At 46.4% G+C, this 16,756-nt stretch overlaps 2 protein-coding genes across 5 annotated transcripts in view; one reads left to right on the top strand and one right to left on the bottom strand.

Moving 5' to 3' along the window:
• The window catches only part of PFKFB1 (6-phosphofructo-2-kinase/fructose-2,6-biphosphatase 1), a 55,030-nt gene extending 46,539 nt beyond the window's left edge, over positions 1 to 8,491 (top strand). For 2 of the 3 annotated variants that reach the window (XM_040442071.1, XM_040442069.1), the window contains exons 11-14: positions 1,460 to 1,589; positions 3,300 to 3,362; positions 5,077 to 5,141; positions 6,654 to 8,491. In XM_040442071.1, the coding sequence (XP_040298005.1) occupies positions 1,460 to 1,589; positions 3,300 to 3,362; positions 5,077 to 5,141; positions 6,654 to 6,713 (318 nt within the window). In that variant the 3' untranslated portion in view covers positions 6,714 to 8,491. The remainder of the gene's footprint in view (positions 1 to 1,459; positions 1,590 to 3,299; positions 3,363 to 5,076; positions 5,142 to 6,653) is intronic. The other variant, XM_040442070.1, reaches the window with a different exon arrangement.
• The window catches only part of LOC121009161 (non-structural maintenance of chromosomes element 3 homolog), a 40,746-nt gene continuing 31,367 nt past the window's right edge, over positions 7,378 to 16,756 (bottom strand). For both annotated transcript variants that reach the window (XM_040442072.1, XM_040442073.1), the window contains exon 11: positions 7,378 to 8,625. In XM_040442072.1, coding sequence (XP_040298006.1) covers positions 8,512 to 8,625 — 114 coding nt within the window. In that variant the 3' untranslated portion in view covers positions 7,378 to 8,511. The remainder of the gene's footprint in view (positions 8,626 to 16,756) is intronic.

Genomic DNA, 16,756 nt, shown 5'->3' on the forward strand with positions numbered 1-16,756 from the left:
CCTCCCACGGAGCCGCGGCAGGAATTGCGGCCTACATTTCCCGGGAAGCTGCGGCCTAAATTAGCCACCCGCAGCCGACCGCGATGTACTTCTGGTCGGCCGGGGAACTAAGGGACCCGGAGCAGTGCGGGAAGCTGGCCGCTTGTCAGGAACGGCCGCGGAGACCCCCTGCGGCCCAGGGAACACGCCTGGAGCTGGAGCGACCCGAATCACGAGTAGGCCCGAAAGGAAGTCAGGGCCTGAAGAAGTGGGGTGGTCGGCCTGCCTAATGGTGGCGCCAGGGGACAAACGGGGGCCTCTAACACAGAAGGGTCAATCTGAAGCAGATGCCTTCTGTTTCTAGGAAAGCTGGGTGATACGTGAGAAGGGGGAGGATGGACGGGGGTGGTTAAGCTCTCCCTTGTGGTCCAGAAGAGCAGACGAGACCCGGAGAGAGAAAGGGGGGGGGGGGGGTTAAATACTTACTCACCTCATCTTTATCCTCTACTCTTCACCCTCCCTCCCTTAGTGGACCAGCAGGGTCACCTCTTCAGCAGCTGGCACCTGAAGTGGCAGGAGTCTGGTATGGCGGGAGTCTTAACGGATCCAGATGACCCTTTGGCTGGTGGGAAACAGGGGAGTGAGGCTTCCCTGGTCCACCTTTTCTTCTGTGGGGAGGTCGGGTGGTGAGGGAACCGTCACCGGTCTTGCTCCCCGGGTAGACAGAGAGGCTAGGCCACTTTGTCTCCCAAACCTAAAATGAAAAAAACTTTAAAAATAACAAAAGGAAGCTGCCCTGTAAGCGGGGAGGTCTGCCTCCTACAACACTAAGCTAAAAACTGATATGCTGTCTCCAGGCTGGAGGGGGTATAGCCGGCAGGGGAGGAGCTAACACTTTTCAGCCTAGTGTCGCCTCCTAGTGGCAGCAGCAGCAGCAGCAGCTATACCCACGGTCCTGTGTCCCCCAATGATACGAGCGAGAATTGTTTCATCTGCAATTGCAAAAGTATTTAGATCCAGGTGCTGTACAATGTTATTCATGGCACAACCCCTTTAAAGGGGATCTGTCGGCTCCAAAACACCTCCCAAACTAGTGCAAGCGGCGTATAGTGCAAGTGATGCCGAGTCCGGTTATGCAATTTTTATCTTCATACTCCCTTCCATTCTGCCTCTTTGCTCCAACAAACCAGCAGTAAAATGCATCTAGATTCAAGGAGTCCTCTCCATGCATTTTTACTGCTGGTATTTGGGAGCACAGCGTCGTAACGCAAGGGAGTATGAAGCTAAAAATGACAGAATCTGACTCTCCATCACTTAAACTGTAGACCGCTTGCACTAGTTTGGGGGGTGTTTTGGAGCTGACTTAATCCCTTTACGGACTGCCAATCTATATTCTGTATCCTTGATTCACCGAAATCTGTCCATGTAAAAGGACTTTTTTTTAATTTTTTTGTAACTATATGCTTGTATTGTTATCTAGTCCTATGAGGACCTGGTGCAGCGACTGGAGCCGGTTATCATGGAGCTGGAGCGTCAGGAGAACGTGCTGGTGGTCTGTCACCAGGCCGTCATGCGCTGTTTGCTGGCTTATTTCCTAGACAAAACTGCAGGTAACCGATTCTGTGTATTTCATCTTGGACAACAGCTACATAGCAGTCAGTGCAATCAGACGTACTACTGCCAGCAGGTCATAGAGCTTTCAGGTGAGTGAATCGATCCATAGTCACCGCTCTTCGGGTGTAAAAAATATAAAAATAAAGTCTTCAATGATCCACCCCCCCCCCCACCCCCCTCCCCCAAGTCCAACTTAATTTGATATACAAAATTCCATATGACATGCAGTTGGCGAGTCCACCTTTATCCTGACCACTCCTATGGCATGTGACGTTTCGGGAGTCGCTGCCCCTTACTCATAAGAAGCATGGATCGATTCACTTGAAAGCTTTATGGACTGTTGGCAGTAGGTCTGTTGTATTGGACTGACATCATACGGAGTGAAGTGAGACTCTTGACAGCCTATGTGTAAAATACGGGAAACATGGGTCTGCTTTCTATTTAGGATTGAAGGCCACAAAGACATGGCTGTCTGCCTTCTTCTAACCCCCCCCCCCCCTTTTTAACACCCACATCAGGAACTGGTGAATATAATAGTCCTAACTTAAAGTTCCAGGGCGCTGATGAATAAAGCTGTAATAGTGCCCTATAATACAGCAGCCATCAATCTTATAGTATGGTGCTGTGACATAACAGCGGGCATCACTTTTGTATTCTGGTTGTGACATCACAGTAGGCATCATTCTTGTAGTTTACTGTGACATCACGGGGCATCAACCTTGAATTACGGTGCTGTGACATCAGTGAGCATCAGTCTTGTATTATGGTGCTGTGTGATGTCATAGTACTGTAATAAGTGATGCCCACAGATGTCACAGTACCGTAATCGAAAACTGATGCCCACTGTGATGTCACAGCACCGTAATACAAGACTGATGCCCATTGTGATGTCACAGCACTGTAATAAAAGTGATGCCCACAGATGTCAGTGGGCATCAGTCTTGTATTCTGGTACTGTGACATCTGTGGGCATCACTTTTATTACAGTACTTTGACATCACAGTGGGCATCAGTCTTGCATTATGGTGCTGTGACATCACAGTGGGCATCAGTCTTAGCTTATGGGGCATTTAGTAGCACTGGGGATAATAAACGCAGCACCATAATACAAGAGTGATGGGCACAGTGATGTCATGTCTCATCAGGCATTGGGGCCCATTTGAAAGTGCCATCTGTACCTCCATGAAGTTCTGCCGCTAAATTATCAGGGTCTCCCATAGACTTTAATAATGTCCAACACAGATGGGTTTGTCCAGGTGTCTATAGGCCCACTTTTGTCGGCTGTGTCTGTTATTGCCTCAGTTAAATCGAGGCTGAGCTGCAATACCAGACACAGCCTATCAATAAAAGTGGCGCTGTGTAGCTGCCCCCCTTCCTGTTGTTACTGGAGTTATTTTTAAGGCATTTTGCTATGGGGTCTGATACATGCGGGTCCCACCTCTGCAATCTGCCCTTTGTGTTGAGAACAGCCAGCTCGGCTGTTTTTACTCCCATAGAAGTAAACAGAGTTGTGCAGAAGCACCGCCATGTGTCCTTCGTTCCCAGAGGTGGCACCGGCATCTATTAGATAATTATGATCTGTCTTATGATGTAAGAGGAATGTGCACTTAAAGTGCTATTAAAAGAAGGCTTGAACAAAAAATTGCGCACACGCCAAAGCGTAGAGGAAGAAAACGGAGCTGATCATAACTTCTCTTTTTTGCCAGAAGAATTGCCATACCTGAAATGTCCTCTTCACACCGTGCTGAAACTGACGCCCGTAGCTTATGGTGAGTGCCACCTTATGAATAAACATACAATATGTGGCAGGGTCTAATGGGCATGTTAAGTTAGTAGACCTGGGGGCCCGCAGTTGCGGGGCAGTAGGGTGACAGGCGCCCTGAGCAATAGCGATCGCAAGTGGTGAGACAGAAGAAAGCAGTCTTGCTCTAAGGCCTCATGCGCACAAACACATTCATTTCAATGGGTCCGCAAAAAAAAAACCTGAAATGACTCCGTGTGCATTCCATTTCCGTATGTCCGCTCCGCACCGCAATAGAACAATGTCCTATTATTGTTCGCATTACGGACAAGGATAGGACTGTTCTATTAGGGGCCAGCTGTTCAGTTCCGCAAAATACGGAATGGACAAGGACGTCATCCGTATTTTTTGTGGATTGCAAAATGCATACGGTCGTGTGCATGAGCCCTAAGGCAGGGATTGGCAACCTCCAGCTGTTCAGAAACTACAACTCCCAGAATGGGAGTTAGAAGAACAGCCAAGCATGTTTGTATACTGGGAGTTGTGCCCAGCATTTGTCTCATGATTGCCTGCAGCTACTCAGTAAAGCCTTCAGCCCTGAGTTTGTGCTGCTGAAGGGGTTAAAGCTTTTCCTGAAGAATCCAGGGAAAGAACAGACTGCAGTGCAGGGGGAGTGGCCAGCACAGTGATGTTTCGTGTACAGACACAGATCAGCTCCCTCAGGCTTGTGGCCGAAACCTCATCAGAGCAGGGAGAGAAGCTGACATCACAGGTCATGTGACCCTCAGTGAAATCTGAGAAAGCAGCAACTGTAGATTCAGTAAGTGCATGGTAAAGCCTTTACATTTGATTAGTTAGAAACATAACTTTAAAGGGGTTGTCCATCACTTTTTGATCAGTGAAAGTCTGACTTGTGGGATCCCCACTGATCCCTGTACCTTTTCTCTCCCCCCCCCCCCCCCCCCCCAAAGCCTCATTCACACATCAGTGTTGTCCATGGACAACACACGTCCCCATTCATTTTAATGTGTGTATTCAAACATCAGTGTTTCAACACGATCCGTGGGTCAGTTTTTATAGCACAGATGCTCTATTTTGTCCGTGCTCACAGATCAGTCACGCCCATTAGTCTATGGATCCGTGAAAACCACGGATGCAACATGTATGCCATCTGTGTTTCACGGATCATTAGGAAAAGATGCTTTTGAAAATAATTTTTCAGCTGTGCAAATGGCACACGGACAGCAAAAAACGGACACACTGCTCACCTTCCCACGGATTTGAGCACGGATGTGTAAATGAGGCTTAATTGTGCTCCTGGTCAAAAAAAAAATGGATGCAGTGCTGAATCGGCTCTGTGGATCCTTAATTCTGTGGATTGGGTGGTGGTCCTAGAGGTTGAACCGCATTGATCATAGTGATGAGGGGGTCCCTCTCTCATCCTGATGGTTCGATAGGCCCCTCAAGTGCCCTGCCGCTCCATTTATTCTTTGTGGGACCATTGGAAATGAAACGTCCGAGCTCTGTACTCCATCTCTGGCAGTTCCACAGAGAATGAATGGGAGTATGGGCGGCCTGCTGTTCTCTGGATCGGTGGATCACATGAAAACTTGACACACAGCTGGTTGTCAAGACATGGACGGCTTCAGGCCAGATGTCTCCTACATCTTCTTATGAAACTATTTTCCTGTTTCAAAACATTTTATCCGTAGTAAGTGTCCGTGTAACTTCTCTTCCTACAGGTTGTAAAGTAGAATCGATCTACCTGAATGTGGAAGCAGTAAATACACACAGAGAAAAGCCGATGGTGAGTAGACTGCTTACGTGAAAGACTGTGTGCCAATTAGTCTGGTTCAGAATAGGGGCTTTCAAATAACCTTTTACAGAATTCAGCATTCGGTGAGGGTCCTAAATAATAGACACCCCGTTATTGCCAGAACAGCAATGAGTGTCATTACAGCAACTGGCCGATAGGTTCGCCAGCTCACCTCTTGCAGGATGGAGACCAGTATGCAGGGAAGAGTGGGGGGTTAATAAATATGTAATGTGTGTATGTATAAAAAAATTGTGTATTTATGCACTTCACCTAGTTGCCTTAAAGGGGCTGTATCACTTCAGCAGATGGCATTTATCATGTAGAGAAAGTTAATACAAGGCACTTACTAATGTATTGTGATTGTCCATATTGCCTTCATTCCTAGCTTGGTTCAGCTTTTCCATTACATTATACCCTGCTCATATCCAGGGGTTACGACCACCCTGCAATCCAGCATGGGTGGTCACGCTGGGACCACAGCAGCTCCCATCCCCGCCACTACCTATCAGCAGCTGCAGCAGTGGTCGTAACCATGGAACCGAGCAGTGTATAATGTGATGGCAAAATGAATCCAGCCAGCAAAGGAAGCAATATGGAGAATCACAATACATTAGTAAGTGCCTTGTATTCACTTTCTCTACATGATAAATACCACTTGCTGAAGTGAGACATAACCCAGTCTGGAATGATATGGTGACTGCAGCCCACGTCATTTTATTATAAATAGGCTGAAGAACCTCTTTAAGGCCTCATTCACATGACCGTCGTTTGTGTCCGCATCCGAGCCGCAAACAATACGGACCCATTCACTTACAATGGGGCTCAAAATATTCGGACAGCACTCAGTGTGCTAGCCACAAAAAAAAAAAAGTTGGCCCGTTCCGTTGCGAAAACATACATGGCCGGCATCCGCAGACCACAAAACATAACGCAGTATTTTGTTGCTGTGTCTATTCAGTATTATTTTCCAGATAGGCCCCTTGCAGAGGAGCTTGTGCGGATTAGGTCCGCAAGCGTTGCGGATGCGTTCAGTGAAAAATGAGTGGTTTTGCAAAGTCATTCAGTTTTGTCTGTGATCGCGTTCCGTTTTTATCGCGCGGGTGCAATATGTTTTGCACGCAACGCACATGTACACAGCTCCATTGAAGTGAATGGGTCCAGATTCCGTGTGGGCACAATGGATTCGCATCACGCATTGCACCCGCACCGAATACTTGCTCGTCTGAAAGGGGCCATAGGATGCGGACCCGTTCATTTTAATAGGTCTGCAAAAAAAGGACAGCACACAGTGTGCTGTCCGTTCCGTAGCCCTGCGGACAAGGATAGGCATTATTACAATGGATGCAATACAGATGTCACACGGACATCATCCGTATTTTTTCAGGATCCGTGTGTTGCAGACGACAGCAAAAGAAATAAACATAGGGTCATGTGCATGAGCCCCAATACTGAGATGCACCTCCCCTGCTCTTACTAACAGTTCTTCCTCTTGCTCTGTTGCAGAACGTAGCGGTGTCTCGTGATCCCGGGGAGGCGTTGGACACTGTCCCAGCACACTTTTAAATCTGAATGATTAGAGGCTGAATTTTTATTTTTTTAATGCATTTTTATTTTATTTTTTGTCAAGTAGGAAGCTGAGAAATAGGAAATCTGCTAACGAGCGGTAGATATGTTTTTAGACTGTTGTGGTTTAACCCTTTTTATCCCAAACCATTTTAAGTCACATTGTAGTGGTCACAAACAGACTGAGGATACAAGCCTGAGGCTGGTTTAGTGCGGCCGTACTATAGTTGCATTTGTGGGTCTGTAGAATTGTCAACACATGAGCAAGTTCCACACATTGGACTCGCAGCGTGCGATGGCACCCGTCCTGACCTCCCAGCACTGACTGGGATCGCATAGCATTATATTGATTTATGATGCTGTGTAACCCCTTAGAGGTCTGGAATGTATTGTATAACACTGACCGCATTAGGTCAGTGTTATACAATACATTCCAGACCTCTAAGGGTTACACAGCATCATAAATCAATATAATGCTATGAGATCCCAGTCAGTGCTGGGAGGTCAGGACGGGTGCCGTCGCATGCTGTGAGTCCAATGTGTGGCACTTACTCATGTGAAAGGGGCCTAAGGGTGCCCTCCACACGTGGTGGAAAATGCTGCCAAAATAATATGGAGGTGCATTCATGTCAATGGGAAACAGATTCTGCAGTGGGGGGAAAAAAGATTTTTAGCGTTTTCCATTGAAATGAATGTAGACAGTGGCATTTGGGAAACGTGCAACAAGTTATCTACACTATGGCATATAATGCAGGGATAGAACATTTTCAGCCCCTTATAACATTGGGGAAGTCAGTTTGTGGAACTTTCTGCCATATGTGAGGGGACCACAATGCAGCCATTGAGGCCAAAGGGCTTATTCAGATGTGCATGTGTTTAATCTTGTTCCCCCCACCCCTAGAAAAGGTGGCGGACATACCAGCAGCTTTACGTCTGACTAAGCCCTTATGCAGGGGATCAGCTGTGAGAAACTACACCTCCCCAGCATGGGCTCTTATGTGGCTTCCATAAAAGTGAAAGGACAACTTTGGGAGTTGTAGTTTCAGAACAGCTGGAGTGCCGAATGTTTCTTATCCCTGCCTTATGGCTAGTTCTAATGCCTGGATTTGGTCCATGTGATTGTCAATTTTCCCCCTCGAAAAAAGGAGGGGAAAAAAATAAAAAGTTCCCTCTGCTGTAATGAAAGCACTGACTACTCTACAGCCATTACAAGGATTCATCATTAGAAAAACATGGCTGCTTTCTTCCAAATTTAGTACCATACCTGTCCACAGGTTATATCTGGTACTATGGCTCAGCTGCAATACCACACACAACCTAATGGTCAGGGGTGGTGCTATATGTGGATGCACGCAGTGAGGTTCTCCTGAATTAGAGGCTGTATAGGTCTGTAGTATGTGCTGTCTGTGCCTCTCCTGGATCTTTTTATACTCCTTCAGCTTGTATTTCACCAGCTTCCTCTCTGGGCTTTCATTTTTATTGACTTAATTTAACCTCTGGTATCCGGAGTATGATCAATGATGTTAGTGTCCTTGGGACACATCTAGTCACCTCCTTTTGTAGAGGCCTTCGCACAAAGCAGCCATCGTGACCAGCCAGAAACATATGGGGGTGTGATGGAATACAAGGCGTTTAACAAGGTTTTATTCTACATCTTAAAACAGATTAAACATGATAAATGCACCTGAACTAGACAGATGTAAATACGTTAACTGACAGTGGTAATGTTGCATCTTTGCCACCGGAGGGCACTGTGTACTAATAAAAGCCCCATAAGCTACCCTGTATGTGCCCTTTGTTACGGTGTATGAGCTGATCGACGTCTCGTTGACTGTGATGCTGCAGGCGACCCGCCGACCTCCTGTGCATCTTTGTACTGGGTCATCCAGGACTTCGGATCCTTTTTCTGAATCTACAAACAAAAGTTAAGAACATTAAAAAAAAAAAAAAAAAAACACAACCACCACAATGAAGACTAGCATTTTATGTTTAATGAGAAAAAGAATCGTTAATTTCTAACGATAATTTGTTTTCCCTTAGTCCTAACAGTGGCACAGATGGGTATTCTGCCCCTGTGGGACTGGTTAGGACAGGTGGCAGTTTTAATGAAATAAAAAAAAACTGACATACACACGCCCTCCCTGTCCCTAATAAAGAGGGGTGTGACCCCCCAGAACCTCGTGTAATTACAAGTAGACAAAAATAACTAAAAAAAAAAAGGGCGGAAATTTGTGTGCCACGGTTAGGACATATGGGAATCGTTCATTTCTAATAATAATTTGTTTTCCCTTAGTCCTATCGTTAGAAAATTAACGATGTCCTAACCAGTGGCACAGATGGGGATTTAGCAAGTAGAAACCCCCATGCGAGAGTCCTCATGCCTGGCGGAAGATAACACTGTCCGGCCAAATGAGGAATAACTATGTATTCTAGTAGCCACTCTATAGTGTAAGATAAAAGTGGAGTGAGAACTCCAAGAAGCTGACTTACAGATCACGTCCAATGGGATCGAGCGTCTCTCTGCAAAAGAAGTGGCCACTGCTCGAGTAGAGTGGGCCCTTACAAATTCAGGGGGCTCCGAGCCCTGAGACATATAAGACTCCTGAATTGCCTCTTTAATCCAAGGACTGATGGAGGGCTTAGAGGCTTTCCTCCCCTTATGGGTACCGAAAAAAAGGATAAGGAGGTTTTCACTCTTCCTAAATACCTTGGAGCGTTCCACGTAAATCCTAAGACATCTCGAAATGTCGAGGGTATGGAGCCCTCTTTCCTCAGAGGAGGGGGGGGGGGATGGAGCCAACATTGGCAGGGAGATCACCTGATTGATATTGTCAAAGGAAGGAACCTTTGGAATGAAAGTAGGCAAAAATTTGAGAAGTACCCGATCCTGCAGGAACTTTGTATAAGGCTCAAAGGCAGAAAAAGCCTGGAGTTCATACCCAACTCGCTTTGCAGAGGTAACAGCCAACAAGAAGGTGATCTTCCAGGTCAGGAACTTGAGTCCCGCCTCCTCTAGGGGCTCAAAGGGGGGAGATGATAACCCCCTGAGCACGACCGACAAATCCCAAACCGGGATAGGTCTGATTACTGTAGGCTTTAACCACCTCCAGACCGCTGTACGCAGATTCGCGTTCCGGAGGTGGCAGCGCTGCGCACAATCACGCATATACGCGTCATCACGCGAGATTTCGCTCCAAGCCGGCATGCGCATCGCGGGCCGGCAAAATTCAAAGAAGAAGTTCATTACCAGCCTGCCAGCAACGATCATTGGCTGGCGATTTTTAAAAAATCCAATCAAAAGTCATATAACAGATCATATTAGTAAATATGATCTGTTATATGGCTTCTCTGCTGGTCCTTTTCGTCGGTTGGATCCAGCAGAGAAGCAGACTGAACTGTGAGTAGCACCAAACACTACACCTTAGCCCCAGATCACCCCCCTGCACCCCAATTAACCCTTTGATCACCCTTGTCAATCACTAGTGAAAGGAAAAAAAGTGATCAGTGTAAACTGTCACTTTTTTTTTCACTGGTATTGACTGATAGGTTTTAGGGATAGTTTAGGCCCCTTGGTTAGGTAGTTAGCGTCAGTTAGCGCCCAGCCCACCGCAGTCACTTTTATTCGCTGATTAGCGTATCGCTAATCAGCATTTGTACTTTTATAGTATCTGTAAGTGATCAAAACTGATCACGGTCAGATCTATAATAGTATTAGTGTCACCTTAGCTCGCCCTCCACCCAAAACGCAATGTTTGCCCGATCAGGCCTGATCGGTCGCCCACACGTGCGTTCACCCACGCCCGCCCCACCGCAGTGACAAAAAATATATATTTTTTGATCACTGCACATTCATTTTACACGCACTGCGGCGATAAAAAAAAATCAGTTTTGATATTTTTTTATCAACCGCAGCGGCCTCCGGTACTTCGCTAGCCTCCCCTTTGTAAGACAGGCTTGCTTTTTTTCTTGGGTAGTCTCAGGGAATACCCCTAAATTTAGTAGTCCAAAATGTCAAACAGGGGGTATTCTTCTGAAGAGGCCTACAGGATTCTGACCCAGTCGGATGAGGAGTGGGAACCCTCATCTGATGAATCTAGCGGGTCAGAATATGAACCTGTAGAAAGCAGTGGCTCTCTGACCCAAAGTTCGGACGAGGAGGTGGAGGTCCCTGATAGAACCAGGCGTACCCGGCCCCGTGTCGCTAGACCACAGGTTGCGCAGGATCCGCTTCAAGAGCAGCAGAGTGGGGCTGTCGCTGTCGGATCACGTGGTGAGGCATACACCAGCAGCGCAGCCCTCCCTGGACCTAGTACCAGCACTGCCGTACAACATGGTGACGTGGCGAGCACCAGAAGGGCAGTTGAAGGTGGCACGTGCACTAGTTACCCCGTCGCAGCCACCGCACAGACAGGCCCGTAGAGCCCCTAGAATCCCTGAGGTGCTGGCAAACCCTGATTGGCAGTCACCAACTTCAGCCGCACCTGTAGTTTCCCCTTTCACCGCCCAGTCTGGAGTTCGGGTTGAGACGGCTCAAATCGGTTCGGCCCTGGGATTTTTTTGAGCTGTTCTTGACTGCGGAGCTCTTGGACTTAGTCGTGGCAGAGACCAACCAGTATGCCACACAATTTATATCCGCCAACCCGGGAAGCTTGTATGCCCAGCCTTTCCGGTGGAAACCAGTCCAAGTTTCCGAACTTAAAATTTTTTTGGGCCTGACAAAAAAGCATGAATTGCGGTCATATTGGTCAACGCACCCGATTCATCACATGCCCATGTTCTCTGCTGCTATGTCCAGGGCACGATTTGAGGCCATCCTCCGTTTCCTGCATTTTAGCGACAACACCACCTCCCGTCCCAGAGGCCACACAGCTTTTGACCGGCTCCACAAAATTCGGCCCCTCATAGACCATTTCAACCTGAAATTTGCAGATTTGTATACCCCTGAGCAAAACATCTGCGTAGACGAGTCCCTAATACATTTTACCGGGCGCCTTGGCTTCAAACAATACATCCCAAGCAAGCGTGCCCGGTATGGGGTCAAATTGTATAAGCTCTGTGAAAGGGCCACAGGCTATACCCACAAATTTCGGATCTATGAGGGAAAAGATCAGACCCTGGAGCCGGTCGGTTGCCCTGACTACCTGGGGAGCAGTGGGAAGACAGTCTGGGACTTGGTGTCACCCTTATTCGGCAAGGGGTACCATCTTTATGTGGACAATTTTTACACAAGTGTGGCCCTCTTTAGGCATTTGTTTCTAGAACGGATTTGCGCCTGTGGCACCGCACGAACTAGTCGCGTGGGCTTCCCCCAACGGCTTGTAACCACCCGTCTTGCAAGGGGGGAGAGGGCTGCCTTGTGTAACGAAGAACTGCTCGCGGTGAAAGGGAGAGACAAGCGTGACGTTTACATGCTCTCCTCCATTCACGCAGACACGACAATCCAAATTGAGCGAGCAACCCGTGTCATTGAAAAGCCCCTCTGTGTCCACAACTATAATGCGCTCATGGGAGGGGTGGACTTCAATGACCAGATGTTGTCTCCGTATTTAGTTTCCCGCAGAACCAGACGCTGGTATAAGAAGGTGTCTGTATATTTAATTCAATTGGCGCTCTACAATAGTTTTGTTCTCTACAGTAAGGCTGGGAGAACACGATCCTTCCTCAAATTCCAGGAAGAGATCATCGAGAACCTCCTTTACCCAGGAGGTTCCGTGGCCCCATCCACCAGTGTAGTTAGCCGTCTACACGAGCGATATTTCCCCAGTGTCGTTCCTGGTACCTCAACCCAACCGTCACCCCGAAAAAGATGTCGTGTCTGTAGCAGGAGTGGAATAAGGCGTGACACCCGCTATTTCTGTCCTGACTGTGCTGATCACCCTGCCCTATGCTATGGTGAGTGTTTCCGGAAGTACCACACACAGGTACACCTAGCATAGGGATTGCATCTCACAGGACAGGCACACAGGGCTATTAGGGCCCTTTTACTCTCAGCTGCTGCAAACCTCTCCTTTCACCTGGGATAAAGTGCATAACGTACTTCGCCACATCTTTGGGCGATTTGCGCTTTGCACATTGTCCCATGGGGAAGGAGAGGTTTGTTCTGAAAAGGTAAAATAAACTAAACAAAAAAAAAAAATTACCAGTAAAGTAAAAAAGTAAAAAAAAAAGTTAATATGTTCTGTTCTAAAGTTAATAAAGTTATTGCTTTGCGGCCTGGTTTTTTCTTTTTTGTTTTGTTTTTTTTACCTTTCAGGTGGACCAACCGATCGACTAGCTGCAGCACTGATGTGCATTCGGACAGAAGCATTGCGCTGCTGTCAGATTAGACGCAAGTCGGTGTATGCGGCGCTGCAAGACGAGATTTCTCCTCTGCAGTAAAAGATATGTTTGCCGAGGCATATGAGCTGAGGAGGTGGCGGTGTTCATATACTTTGGCAAACACTTTGTATATATAAAAAAAAAAATCCCGGCAATGATTTATTCATCCACATCGATTGATGTGAATGGAGAAATCGGGTTTGCCAGGGCATACGAGCTGAAGTGGGTATGGATGTTGGGCGGAGCTCCTATGTCCTGGCAGACGCCTTTCCCCTCCTTTTTCTTTTTTTGGCAGAGATTTTTTCATCCACATTGATCGATGCGAATGAAGAAATCTGTGCCGTTCATTTTTTTCTTTCAGCCCAGAGGCTGAACGGAAAAAAAAAATCTCATTACCCGTATGCTCAATATAAGGAGAATAGCAGAAACTCCTAATGCTGGGCATACATGTAATGATTGCGGAGACCCTCAAATGCCAGGGCAGTACAAACACCCCACAAATAACACCATTTTGGAAAGAAGACACCCCAAGGTATTCGCTGAGGGGCATATTGAGTCCATGAAAGATTGAAATTTTTGTCCCAAGTTAGCGGAAAGGGAGACTTTGTGAGAACAAAATCAAAAAAATCAATTTCCGCTAACTTTTTTTTTTCAATGAACTCGCCATGCCCCTCAGCGAATACCTTGGGGTGTCTTCTTTCCAAAATGGGGTCACATGTGGGGTATTTATACTGCCCTGGCATTTTAGGGGCCCCAAAGCGTGAGAAGAAGTCTGGTATCCAAATGTCTAAAAATGCCCTCCTAAAAGGAATTTGGGCCCCTTTGCCCACCTAGGCTGCAAAAAAGTGTCACACATCTGGTATCTCTGTATTCAGGAGAAGTTGAGGAATGTGTTTTGGGGTGTCTTTTTACATATACCCATGCTGGGTGAGAAATATCTTGGTCAAATGCCAACTTTGTATAAAAAAAATGGGAAAAGTTGTCTTTTGCCAAGATATTTCTCTCACCCAGCATGGGTATATGTAAAATGACACCACAAAACACATTCCCCACCTTCTCCTGAGTACGGAGATACCAGATGTGTGACACTTTTTTGCAGCCTAGGTGGGCAAAGGGTCCCACATTCCAAAGAGCACCTTTCGGATTTCACATGTCATTTACCTACTTACCACACATTAGGGCCCCTGGAAAATGCCAGGGCAGTATAACTACCCCACAAGTGACCCCATTTTGGAAAGAAGACACCCCAAGGTATTCCGTGAGGGGCATGCCAAGTTCCTGGAATTTTTTATTTTTTGTCACAAGTTAGTGGAAAATGATGATTTTTTTTTTTTTTTTTTTTTTCATACAAAGTCTCATATTCCACTAACTTGTGACAAAAAATAAAAAATTCCATGAACTCACTATGCCCATCAGCGAATACCTTGGGGTCTCTTCTTTCCAAAATGGGGTCACTTGTGGGGTAGTTATACTGCCCTGGCATTCTAGGGGCCCAAATGTGTGGTAAGGAGTTTGAAATCAAATTCTGTAAAAAATGACCTGTGAAATCCGAAAGGTGCTGTTTGGAATATGGGCCCCTTTGCCCACCTAGGCTGCAAAAAAGTGTCACACATCTGGTATCTCCGTACTCAGGAGAAGGTGGGGAATGTGTTTTGGGGTGTCTTTTTACATATACCCATGCTGGGTGAGATAAATATCTTGGTCAAATGCCAACTTTGTATAAAAAAAATGGGAAAAGTTGTCTTTTGCCAAGATATTTCTCTCACCCAGCATGGGTATATATAAAATGACACCCCAAAACACATTCCCCAACTTCTCCTGAGTACCTAGATACCAGATGTGTGACACTTTTTTGCAGCCTAGGTGGGCAAAGGGGCCCATATTCCAAAGAGCACCTTTCGGATTTCACACGTCATTTTTTACAGAATTTGATTTCAAACTCCTTACCACACATTTGGGCCCCTAGAATGCCAGGGCAGTATAACTACCCCACAAGTGACCCCATTTTGGAAAGAAGAGACCCCAAGGTATTCGCTGATGGGCATAGTGAGTTCATAGAACTTTATTTTTTGTCACAAGTTAGTGGAATATGAGACTTTGTAAGAAAAAAAAAAAATCATCATTTTCCGCTAACTTGTGACAAAAAATAAAAAGTTCTATGAACTCACTATGCCCATCAGCGAATACCTTAGGGTGTGTACTTTCCGAAATGGGGTCATTTGTGGGGTGTTTGTACTGTCTGGGCATTGTAGAACCTCAGGAAACATGACAGGTGCTCAGAAAGTCAGAGCTGCTTCAAAAAGCGGAAATTCACATTTTTGTACCATAGTTTGTAAACGCTATAACTTTTACCCAAACCATTTTTTTTTTACCCAAACATTTTTTTTTTATCAAAGACATGTAGAACAATAAATTTAGAGCAAAATTTATATATGGATCTCTTTTTTTGCAAAATTTTACAACTGAAAGTGAAAAATGTCATTTTTTTGCAAAAAAATCGTTAAATTTCGATTAATAACAAAAAAAGTAAAAATGTCAGCAGCAAAGAAATACCACCAAATGAAAGCTCTATTAGTGAGAAGAAAAGGAGGTAAAATTCATTTGGGTGGTAAGTTGCATGACCGAGCAATAAACGGTGAAAGTAGTGTAGGTCAGAAGTGTAAAAAGTGGCCTGGTCTTTCAGGGTGTTTAAGCACTGGGGGCTGAGGTGGTTAATCTTGAGGCTCCCTTCAGGAATCTCTTGATAAGGGGGTCTTGAGAAATAGCTCTGTTGAGACAAGCAGGTGCTGAAATCTGCACTTTAAGGGTAGCTGGTGATAGCCCCCTGTCCAGACAGTCTTGAAGAAATTGGAGAATCATCGGGATGGAAGCTTCAGCGGATCTTTGCTGATGCCTTGTACACCAGGATGAAAAGATCTTCCAGATTCTGGAGTAGGCCTTATTGGTAGCTTCTGATCTGGAGTGCTCTAAGGTTCTCAAGACAGACCCTGATAGCCCTTCTATCCGTGGAAGGGACTGGTCAACCTCCAGGCCGTCAGGTTGAAGATTTGAGGAGATCTGAGTTAGGGCTGGGCGATATGGCCTTAAATCTATATCACAATATAATTTGAAGCACGTGCGATATAACGATATATTATTTTCTTCTGTATGTTTACAAATTACAAAACGCCATCAGCCCAATGCCATCATCATGTCCCCCAGCCAGTGCCATCAGCCCCATGCAATAGCCACCCACCCCCGGTAGATTCGGGCCCCTGCTACTTACCTTTCCTGCACGGCTGGCTGATGGAGTCCGCAGGAGACGGGCCGCGTCTTCTACCCAGCATGCACTGGGAGGAACCTGACTTCAAACACAGCGTCAGCCAGAGCACTGACTATGTGTGAACACAAGGCCCTGCAGCGCGGTGCAGAGTCGGGAGGCCACAGAGCGGTGAGTGAGAAGCTTCTTCAATTCACTTCTGCTCTGTGGTCACCTATCGCGATATAACTAAAATCTATATCGTCGGCTGAATTGATGACGATATTATCGTATATATCGCCCACCCCTAATCTGAGTGTCCCCCGACACCAGTACTCTCTCTGGGGGAAGCCTCAGAAATTGACCCCGACTCATCTGTAAGTTGGGTAAACCAAGCTCTTTTCGGCCAGTATGGGATAATGGCGATAACTGACGCTTGGTCCTGCCTGATTTTCATCAAGACCCTTGGTATCAAGGAAATTGGAGG

Source organism: Bufo bufo, chromosome 8 (genome assembly GCF_905171765.1).
Source record: "Bufo bufo chromosome 8, aBufBuf1.1, whole genome shotgun sequence".
NCBI lineage: Eukaryota > Metazoa > Chordata > Amphibia > Anura > Bufonidae > Bufo > Bufo bufo.